The 12424-nt window shown below is 30.2% G+C and overlaps 1 protein-coding gene across 1 annotated transcript; it reads left to right on the forward strand.

Annotated features, from left to right (window-relative positions):
- The first annotated feature begins 6047 nt into the window (after window positions 1-6047).
- Window positions 6048-11240, forward strand: LOC147806314 (uncharacterized). Its single transcript, XM_087149623.1, has 2 exons — window positions 6048-7320; window positions 7408-11240. Exons 1-2 carry the CDS (start codon window positions 6048-6050, stop codon window positions 11238-11240), a joined length of 5106 nt encoding a protein of 1701 aa, XP_087005749.1.
- The last annotated feature ends 1184 nt before the right edge of the window (window positions 11241-12424 follow it).

Below are 12424 nucleotides of genomic sequence, written 5' to 3' on the forward strand. Positions count from 1 at the left end.
TTAAGTTGTTTTGTGGTTGAATACTGACATTTAGAAATGGGTACTTAAAAAAAATAATATTTAGAGATTAAGAGTTGCCTCAGAAAAATTTGAATTGTTGACACTGAATTTAATAATGGATACAATCGTTTTGGGGAAAAATTGCATTGTATTGCTGACATCAAAACTATATATATATATATATATATATATATATATATATATATATATATATATATATATATATATATATATATATATATATATATATATATATATATATATATATATATATATATATATATATATATATATATATATATATATATATATATATATATATATATATATATATATATATATATATATATGCATTTTGCAACTACACATTAAACTTCTGTTGTGTGTCTGAATACTGACATTTAGAACAAAATTAAGGTTTAGAATTGCCTCGGAGAAATTTGAATTGTTAACAATGACTTAAACAATGACAAATACTATACTATAATTTTAACTTTTTCTATGACTATACTCATTTTCTTACTCTTTTCTTTGTTTTTTATACATTTTATATTTTTGTGATAAAATAAAAAACTTATAGTTGTTCTGCTTCTGAACACTGATGAAAACACAAAATGATGGGCTTCATCAACAATCAAAAATATATACATTTATTTTACAAACTCCATATTATTAGGGTGGAGCCCTTCAGAGAATTAAAAATACAAAATTATCTTCATCGAAGCTGATGCTTTACATCCGGCGTTCAGTGGCAGACTACTATTTCATATTGTTTTACAACACATGGCTTTAGCCCTCTGGTGGGAAAGACTTTAAAACAAAACTTACAGCAGTTACTTTTCTCAACAACTGAAATTTAGAATAGTGTGATTAAGCAAAATATGTGAACTGTTTGAAATTTCAAATTAATATTGAAATGTACAGGTTTAGAATTTTCTGCAGTGAAAAGTTTTCGGAACTTCAGTATTCAAAAAAGTATACAAAAGCTAGACGTTAAGAACGTATCCAATGAGCGAGCAAAGCGAGCATTGGATTGCGAAGCAATCCGAAAAGAACTGCGAAAGCAGTTCCGGGGGCTGACGAGCGCCAGCGAGAAGGGGGTGGAGCCTCCTAGTATAAACTAAAATCGCAATATATTTAAGAATCGGAATAAGTAGTAGAACCGTAATAATTTATTTTTTTAATTTGAATGACTGAGGACTTCAGGGATTGTTTTCAAAGACGCATATAAAACATATGGAAAATATTCATACAAATAGACATATTAATATCGCTAGAAGATTTTATACACATATGAACTTTATTCTCCAATTTGTGATCAATGCAATATTTATTCATTATTTTAATCCGTATGACTAATTGGAAAGGACAAACTAAAAGTAGAAAAAAATTCTAGGCTTTAAATGTTATTTGAAGTAATCATACGACAGAATTTGCGTACCCCTTTAATTTCCTATGTCCATATTCTAACTCGGAAGCATTGCATCGTTGACTCACTTCTCTTGCACTTATCTAAGTAAATAGTAATGTAATGAATTAAAATGTTACTTTATAAGTAAATTTCATTAAATGGAATCCATTTTAATTAAGTAATTTTGATGACTTGAAATAAGTTCCATTGAAAAAATAAACATGAAATAAGGGAGGCATAGTTGCAGGGCTCAAAAAACCGTCCGTCCGTCCGCCAGTCCTCGGCGGTCAAAAATTCCCCGCGGACAACAAATTTCTCGAATTCGACGTCCGCGTGGACGGCCATTTTTCCGTCAAGATTTGTGATACATTTTCAATTTTTGTTATCTTACAAGAGTCTAGCGCCTCACTTCTAAAATGACCCTCTAATCTGGAAATACAGCAACATACTGCGGAATTGATGTTTTCTCTGTCTGGGAGTACTGCAGTGGTTGAAAGGGGCTTTCCAGAAATGAACTAGTGAACTTGTGAACTTGTTGAACCAGAAATGAACACATTACGTACTAGTCTTAAACAAGAAACTTTAAACTCAATTATGAACGTCTACCTAAAGGAAAAACCCCTTTCAGATTTTGTGCAGAAACCTCTGTAAATCATAGGCTTGATGGTGGAAGGGGCAAAAGTCATATATGAGTGATTTAAAAAACGCAGTACTCTCGGATAAATTGACATTCCAGATAACTTGACTTTTGTTATTTAAATTATTTCATAAAGGATATAAATTATTTCATAAAAGAAATACTAGGTTACAATTAGTAACCTAGTATTTCTTTTATTACTGTATAATGGAATCCTAGTATTTGCAATCCTAGTAACTACTAAATCATTGTGCAATTTATATAAATGCTAGTAATAAATAAGCGAAAATTATATTTTTATTTATTTAGAAGCTACGGGTTAGTTTCAAAGGAGGACGGGTACATTGTTGGACAAGCAGTCCTCGGGGACGGGCAAAATTTCTGAGTTTTTTCGAGCCCTGCATAGTTGACATAAAAGTAACTTGGGTAACAAGATTTTATACAATTTTGTGCTTGACTGAAATATACCTTGTTCGAAACAGCCAAAATGTAATTTACCCCCCCCCCCTCAGCATTTAATACCTGTTCGAAATTTTAATAGTTTCCTTTTGACTCTTCTCTATTTTCGACCGCAATTAAAGCTCTCTTCTTATTTAATATATCTTTTTTATGATATGAATTGTCCGATTTCGTAGGGATTTTTTTTCCTAGTTAAATCAAAATTTCCTGCCTCAAAGTGTTTTTTTCCTTCATTTTTTTTCGTTTTTATAAGAATTCTAAAAGCACATATTTCCATAAATACGGAGGACACCATGTATAAATAAAGATTAGAAATTTGTATTAAAATAAAAAACAACTTTATCAGTTTCTTGTGTAGTTAGTAATGACAAAAAAGTGCACACATCTAATTAACTTTAATTAATGTCAAATGTGTAAAATAATATAATTGTTATGTTGAGCCAAACTAAGTAAATTATATATAGAGCGCATATGAGAGAGTTAATATGAAATTCGCATTATAAAAAATAATTACAATACATCACATTTGTAAATATCAACTTTTTACACCGAAAATGTTATTTTTAAGAGAATGTTATATATTTAATCATTTTAAAATAGAATTTTTGTTTATAATATGACTCTAAATATAAAACTGTAATGAGAGCATTGTATAGATATACATATAAAATTATTATTATTCTCTGTGTTACAACAATTTTCGAAAATGGCCACTTTCAAACATTAAAATATTTAATACTTAGTATGACGCAAATTTAAATAGCATTATGAAATCTCTTTATAAAGAAACTAAATTAAATTTCTGAAATCCATTTAATATGTTTTCAGTGTTGTTATAGCAGAATGCTTCGCTAAAATTGGATATTAATTAAGATGTTATTATAGTAAAACTCGCGGTTTAATCCTATCAAAGTTTTGGAGCGGACTTAATTTTGGTTAACATAAATGCCGCTAATATTTAATAAGATGCATTTAGTTATCTTTGATGTAAGCTGGAATTTTTATCAAAATAAAATTAATCTCTCATAGATCATAGCGTGCATATTTTAAAGAAGAATGCCTGCAATATTTTAGTTAAAATATATGTATTTTAATGAAATAGAAAACTATTACTCATATTACCTATTATATGGATAGTAAATAAGATTGCAAATTTTTAGCAGATAGGCAAATGGATTTAAAATCCGGAGAGTTTGTCAGCCTCTCTAAATGGCAATTGTTTTTAATGTTATGGAATAATGTGCAAAGACCCTAATGCTAGTAAAAACTATATTTTTGAAAAGAAACTTCTTTGTTCCGGATTGGTCTGATTATTTATTATTCATTCATTCATTTTCATTATTTTTTTGTTTTTTTATAATATTTATTTATTTATTTTTTTAATTTTATTTATTTATTTATTTTTTCAATTTTATTTATTTATTTATTTTGAACTGATCGTCTTTCCATACTGCTGTAGAATCAATTACAGCTGTAATTTCTGTCAAAGCATTGAATCATTCCAATTGAATAAAGAAATACGGTAAAAATCGCGGGATAGTATTTTATTGGTTAAAATGAATTTTACTATTAAACTGATATGCTATCAGCCTTAAATTATAATTAAAAAAAATGGTTCTACATTTTTATTCCAAAAATGTACACTGTTTAAATGAAAATATATTAATCGAAGTATTATCTGAATAAGTTTAATTTCGGAATAAACAACCTATGAATAAACAATCTAATATTTTAAAGCTTTTTTTATATATAATAACAGAGTTTAGGCTATTTGTTTTATTATTGTTATTTTTTTCCACTACAAAAGTGATCTAAGATATATCTTCTAACTTAAAATATTTTTATCTTTATTTTCGATCAAAGAAATTGGGTCAACAAAGTTAATTACATGAAATATTTCGAAACTAAAACTAATAAAACGCTTTTGCAGTTTTCCAGAAATACCCATCAGCCATTTTGTTATATTTTCGGAACTTTCCTGATCTTTTCAACTCAAAACAATGGCCATATATATCATTCTTCTTGATAAGATTTTCTCGTGGAAACAAACAATTTATTACTGTTCACACGCTGCTCAACACGCTATTGGTTTTGAAAAAGAAAGTGCGTCCAAAACAAGATAAAGCCAAACATTTTTCTAAAATAAATTCTTCATAAGGAAATGTTTTCACCTTATTGGAAAGTTTTTAGGAACGGATTTATATTTATAAAGAAGAGAAATTCCTCTTGACCCGATAATAGGAAAGACTGCGAAGTAAGCTGAATTGTAAATTTGACATTTGATGAGATTTTATTTTGATAAATGTTGGTTACATAAGCAGGTTTTGAGGTAAAATAAAATTGATGTCTCGTTTCAATATTTTCAGTAATATTTGTTTTGTTTATTTGATATATTCGATACTTAAACTAAATGTTTGATTTAATATTAAGTAAGAAACTTATCTTGAAAACTGTTTAATATATTATTTACTACATTTTCTTTAACAAATTTTAAAAAAAAAGGAAAATAGTCTTTATATGTAAAAAAATAGCATTCATTTAATAATCAGGAGAAGAAGTAAATAGTTAAATATTTTAACGTTTCTTTTCAAATTTTGCAATTTGTGTCACTTAAAATGAATACGTTTTAAAATTATTCAATTTTGCATATCAATCAAATTACGAAATCAAATTAAAATGATTCAAATTTTTGCATATAAATAAAATTCCGTTTATCAAATTACGTTATAAAGTTGGTGCACTTTGGGTGCATCATCCTTAAAATCCATTTTACCGTAATTTTTCCTCTTGAAATATTATACCGGATATTTTATGGTAATTTTTATTTAATGAGAGTGATTCAATGATTTTACAATAAATACAAATTTAAAAATCATGGTATACAAGATCTTTTGTGTCGTAACATATTCTGATCAAAGTACCGGCACTCAGAGAGGTGGTTTTTTCAACTGTAATCTGATTAGAAATTTTCACTATGTACAATTCAAAGCTGACTGCTATTAAATAAATAAAAAATATAAATAATTATTAAAATTTTTCGTATGGAATCATTCTTGGGAAAATGATTCTTATAGCTGCGTGTATTTTCCGATTCTGTACGCCACTAAAACTAAAAATAATTCTAAAGTGTTTTCAAAAAAGGAAATTAAGGAATACCTTTTTCAACTGTTCTATTTAGCTTGTTAAATGTCATGTATCAAAATGTGTTATGTCGCCATGATAGTTCGCCAATTTGGCGAGCGCTTCTTAATGTTTGTGTTTTTTTTTAATTGCTTCGTTCGTTTCGTAGAGGATGCGCTATAGTGAGCATCCTCCTCAATAAATAATTTCGATATTAAAAATATATCGTTATTTCAATTTGTTTCGTTTGTTCTATGGTGAACGCACTTTATTAAAACCAATCGTTAAATTTACAGTCCATTTATATCGTCATAACATTTCTGGTCCGACTCACCGGAAACTTTGAATAATTTTGATGTCGTATCTTGGATTATTTTGAACTATTTGACTGAGTAAGAACAAATTTTTGATTTCTTAATTATGGAAAAACTAAATAATAAAAAGGGGAGCATCAAAGCTCAACTAACTCGTCTAGAAACTTTGTTGAATAAACCAGATGATGAATATAGTGAAATTGACTTGGACACAAAACTAAATAATATTGAAAAAATTAAATCATCCGTTTGCATATTACGTGACAACTACTGTGACACTGTAGAAAATGAAGCTGCAATGGATAAAGTCGAAGAAGATTTGTTGGATATCGATTCCAGAATAGAAACATTAGAGGTAAGAATTAAAAACCTCATTAAAATTTTTAAAACAACTTTTGCTATAAATAATAAAGATGATAAACAATCCTCTATGTCAAATTGCAGTAATTATCGTATTCCTGAAGTGCCTATTCCAACATTTTCAGGAAATTATTTAGAATTCGCAACATTCAAAAATCAATTTAATTGTGTAATTGGAAACAACAATAATTTATCACATAGTGAAAAATTACATTATCTTCGTGCTTCGCTAAAAGGAGAAGCAAAACTTTTGGAAACAGAAGATGATACATTTCTATCTTTATTCCAAGCATTGGAAGAGAGATATGAAAATAAACGAATTATTGTTGATAACCATATTCAATCAATTCTTGAAATCGAAAAACTGTATAATGAATCGCCTAAAGATTTAAGAAAAATTGTTGATAACGTAAATAGAAATTTGAGAGCTTTAAAAAATCTAAAGTTTGAAAGAAACAATTTGTCTGATATTATTATTTTAAATATTGTTTTGAAAAAACTAGATCGTGAAAGTCAGAGACAATTTGAGCTTTCCTTAGAAAATACCGAAGTACCAGAATTAGACAATTTATTAACTTTTGTTGAAAAAAGAAGTCAGGTTTTGGAAAACATTCACAGAAATAGTTTAATGAAAACAAAACAACCCCCTATTCAAGTTCGAAACAAAAGCTTCGTGTTAAATACGAAAAATAAAAAGTGTATTTTGTGTAATTTATCGCATCCAATATATTTTTGTGATTTGTTTAAAAAACTCCCTCCTAAAGAAAGGTATGATGTAGCTAAAAAGCATAATTTGTGTATTAATTGCTTAATGTCAGGTCATCATATAAGCAAATGCTCATCGAAATATTTATGCAATCAGTGTGGGAAAAAGCATAATAGTTTGTTGCATATTTCAAGGGAAATAAACACATCTGGCGCCTTGGCTAAACAGAATGTTATGTCTAGTCAATCATTGCAGGAGCCTCTCATTAGTAAGATTTTCGATTCAACTGTTCATGGCACATTGCCAAACGAATGTGAGAGTGAAAACTACAATAAAGAAAAAGAATTATTGGCTTCGAATTCAAATTGTTTTTTAATGAAAGGCAAAACAATTTTATTAGCAACTGCAAATGTTTATGTTGAATCTATAAGTGGGGAAAGATTATATTTGAGAGCGATTCTTGACCTTGGAAGTCAATCAAGCTATTGCTCTACTTATTGTGCAAATGTATTAGGATTAAAGAAAGAAAAAATAAATCTTGCGGTTTCTGGAATTAATGGATTAGAAATGACCGTTAAGTCTAAATTAAAAACTACTATTTCAAATCATAGTTTTAGTTTTTTGAGATCTTTAGAACTTCTTATTGTTCCAAAAATTACTGATGTCACCCCGTCCAATTATATCGATGTTACCCATATTAATTGGCCTCAAAACATAAATTTAGCAGATCAATCATTTAATAGACCTGGAAAAATTGACCTATTGTTGGGTGCGGAAGTATTTTTCGAGATTTTGAAACCTAATAGAATACATCTTTCCGAACAAAAAATAATATTGCAGGACTCGGAATTCGGATACATAATTAGTGGGGCAATTGAAATGCCAAAAACTGAGAATCGAATTTATTGTGGGCTTTTAAAAGAAACCGAAAATCTTAATAAAACATTAGAAAAATTTTGGAAAATTGAAACAGTTGATGAGGGAATTGCTATCCAAGGAGACGAAGAAAAAATATGTGAGGAACATTTTGTCAAAAATCATACGAGAACGGATACAGGCCGTTATAAGGTTAAAATGCCAATGAGGGAAAAAAGTAATTCTCAACTAGGCAATTCGAAAAATAACGCTCTGAGGAGATTAAACTGGTTGTATAAACGTTTAGTGAAGGAACCAACTATGTTAGAACTCTATAAAAATTTTATGAACGAATATCAAAGCTTAGGTCACATGGAAGAAGTGATCGAATCTGAAGAGCCAAAAATGACCTACTACATTCCCCATCAAGGTGTGTACCGACCTGAGAAAAGCTCAACTCCTCTCCGAGTTGTGTTTGATGCCTCGTCGGCTACTTCAACTGGATATTCTTTGAACTCTCAACTTTTGAACGGCGGAATTGTCCAAGAAGAATTATTTTCCATTTTATGTCGTTTTCGAACTTATCGATTCGCATTTATAGCAGATATTAAGAAAATGTATCGACAAATTTTAGTGGATGAATCACAGCAAGATCTTTTGAGAATTTTATGGAAAAATAGTGCAGATGATCCTGTTAAAGTTTACAAACTGAAAACAGTCACATATGGGACAAGTTGTGCTCCGTTCCTGGCAACACGAACTTTGACGCAACTGGTCATTGACGAAGGTGAAAAATTCCCAATAGCAGCACCTGTCGTCATGTCCAACTTCTACATGGATGATTGTTTGTCTGGATCAGAAACTTTGGATACTACGAGAGAATTACAAGCCCAACTTTCTCAAATGCTTGCTCGTTGTGGTATGGAGTTGCACAAATGGTGCTCCAATGATCCCCAACTTTTAGGTTATAACTCTGTGAATAGTGACTATTTGTTCGATCCTTCAAAAGAAGTAAAAGCTCTGGGACTTGTATGGAAACCTGAGGTTGATTGCTTTGCCTTCAAAATGACTGTCAACAATCCTGCTAAATATACGAAGAGAACTGTTTTATCAGTTATTGCCAAAATTTTCGATCCCCTTGGACTCCTTGGACCTTTGATTACAAGGGCAAAGATCTTCATGCAAGCTCTTTGGCTTCTAAAGATTGATTGGAATGATTCCCTTCCAATAAAGGAAGTTCGAGAATGGAACCAGTTTCTAGACTCACTGCGTAAAGTGAATTACTTAAACATCAACAGATTTGTACTAATGGAAAAAGTGAAAGTTGTAGAGCTTCATGGATTTGCCGATGCAAGTGAAAAAGCATACGGAGCAGCTATCTATGTAAGGTGCTTCGCATCGAATGGAGAAATTGCATCTAATCTCCTTTGTAGTAAATCCAGAGTTTCTCCCTTGAAGACAATTACAATTCCTAAATTGGAACTAAATGCTGCTGTGCTGTTGTCTAAACTCGTAACAAAGGTTGTCAAATGTTTAAAACTTGACATATCAGCTATTCACTTGTGGTCAGATTCTAGCATCGTATTGGCTTGGATACAACAGTCACCACACCTACTCAAGATGTTTGTTGCAAATCGAGTGAGCAAAATTCAAGAACTGACAAGTGACTTTCAATGGCACCATGTGTCTTCTGAAGATAATCCTGCTGATTTGGTGTCACGTGGTCTGGAACCTCAAAAACTTCAATCGGAAGTTCTCTGGTGGAATGGTCCATCCTTTATGCAACAAGATTTAAATTTGACCATATGCAAAGAGACAATTTCTAATAACTCAAGTGAATATTTATCTGAACTAAAACCACAGCCGGACACTTCATTAGTGATAACTGATAATGATAATTGTATTTCTAACCTAATTGAAAATTGCTCTAAGTATCTTAAATTAATTAGAATTTTCAGTTTCGTTCGCAGGTTCTTATTTAATTGCAGAAATCCAAGGGACAAATTGATCGGGTCATTGTCGTCAGCAGAAATAAAAGGAGCAGAAAATCAAATCATAGGTTTTGTTCAAAAAGGTGAGTTTCGAGAAGAAATTAAATCGCTAGGTAAGGGACTTTCCGTATCTCCAAAAAGTAAGTTAAAGTTTTTAAATCCCTTTCTTGATAAAGATATTATTCGCGTAGGTGGTCGATTGGAACAATCGAATTTGAATTATGATTCCAAATTTCCTATAGTATTACCAGCAAAGCATAAATTGACTAGTTTGATTATGCAACATTATCATTTGAAATTTTTGCATGCAGGGCCACAAGCCTTATTGAATTTTGTTAGAGAAAAGTTTTGGCCTTTACAAGGTAGAAATTTAGCTAGAAAGATTTTTCATAATTGTGTTGTTTGTTTTAAACAAAAACCTATAGTTGCTAATCAAATAATGGGAAATCTGCCCCCAGAACGAGTTAACCCTGGTGCAGTATTTAATAAAACAGGGATCGATTTCACGGGACCATTTTTAATTAAATATAAAAATCAACGCAAAGGAATCTATCACAAAATTTACATCGCGATATTTGTTTGCTTGGCCACTAAGGCTGTCCACTTAGAAATGGTAGATGATTTAACTTCAGATGCGCTAATAGCTTGTTTAAAAAGATTTTTCTCGCGTCGTGGAAAGTGTAGTGTTTTGATTAGTGACAACGCTACAAATATGGTGGGTGCTAATTTAGAACTAAAAAGGTTGTATAACTTAGTGGAAAAATCGAAAGATAAGTTAAATGACTATTGTTCAACAGAAGAAATAATTTGGAAGTTTATTCCGCCTAGAGCACCTAATTTTGGAGGTATCTGGGAAGCAGGTGTTAAATCTTTTAAATTTTATTTTAAAAGAGTAGTAGGAACTACCAAATTAACGTATGAGGAATTTTTAACTGTTAGTAATCAAATTGAATCAATATTGAACTCGCGACCACTCACTCCTTTATCAGCTGACCCCAGTGATCTTAATGTTCTAACTCCGGCACATTTTTTAATCGGTCGATCGATGACTGCCATAGCAGAGCCTGAAATAAATGTACCTTTAAATCGATTAAGTAGGTGGAAATTATTAACTAAGTTTGTTCAAGCAATTTGGAAGAACTGGAAGCGTGATTATTTAAATCACCTTCAACAGAGATACAAATGGAACTTTAAGAAAAGTAATATTGTCCCAGGTAGCATGGCTATTTTAAAGGAAGACAATACACCTGTGTGTAATTGGCCTTTATGTCGGATAATAAAAGTTATTAAAGGTAGAGATAATAATGTACGTGTAGCTATAATTCGCACTTCAACAGGTACATATAAACGTGCGATATCTAAATTGTGTTTGCTGCCAATTGAATAATTTTGATTTTGTTAATTGTTTGATTTATATACTTAAGAAGAAAAAAAAAAAAGAAATTTGTAATTATTTGTTATATTGTTGCTTATACTTGTATATTGTGAACTCGCATTGAATAATAATAATAATGTTTTATTTTTAAAAAAATATCAAATTGATTGAAATTCTAATTTCTTTTTGGATTTTGTTACTTGATGATCAATTGAATAACATAATTATTCAATGCGGGGGAAAATGTTAAATGTCATGTATCAAAATGTGTTATGTCGCCATGATAGTTCGCCAATTTGGCGAGCGCTTCTTAATGTTTGTGTTTTTTTTTAATTGCTTCGTTCGTTTCGTAGAGGATGCGCTATAGTGAGCATCCTCCTCAATAAATAATTTCGATATTAAAAATATATCGTTATTTCAATTTGTTTCGTTTGTTCTATGGTGAACGCACTTTATTAAAACCAATCGTTAAATTTACAGTCCATTTATATCGTCATAACATAGCTATTGGGACCATATTTTCAAAATAATGGCTTTCATCGTATTTTGAAGACCAATCATCCAAATCCAGGGTATGCTGATTGAGATTGAGAAGGTATGCTGATTGAGAAAGAACTAGGTTGTGTGCGAAGACAATATCATTATTTAATTCAGTTAGTCATTAATTATTATATCAGTTATTATGTATTATAATATTATAATTCGTCATTATATATTATAAGTAGTATCAACTTTTCCAGCAATGAGGAATTAGTCTAGGTGAAAATCCGGTCATTAGATCAAAATTCACTGAGAGAAATTACGTTTTTGTTACACATTAAAACTATTTCCAAGCTATAATATGTATTTTTAACAGGCTCAGACGAATACTTTTCGGAACTTAGAACCGTATTAGTCCTGATGATTTTCTAGAAAATGTAATAGCTGTTCACTGAGAGAAATTACTTTTTTATTACACATTAAAACTATTTCCAAGCTATAATATGTATTTTTAACAGGCTCAGACGAATACTTTTCGGAACTTAGAACCGTATTAGTCCTGATGATTTTCTAGAAAATGTAATAGCTGTTCACTGAGAGAAATTACTTTTTTATTACACATTAAAATTATTTCCAAGCTATAATATGTATTTTTAACAGGCTCAGAAGAATACTTTTCGGAACTTAGAACCGTATTAGTCCTGATGATTTTCTGG

Source organism: Parasteatoda tepidariorum, chromosome 8 (genome assembly GCF_982258835.1).
Source record: "Parasteatoda tepidariorum strain Cologne lab strain chromosome 8, Ptep-v5.0, whole genome shotgun sequence".
In the NCBI taxonomy this organism is placed as follows: Eukaryota; Metazoa; Arthropoda; class Arachnida; order Araneae; family Theridiidae; genus Parasteatoda; species Parasteatoda tepidariorum.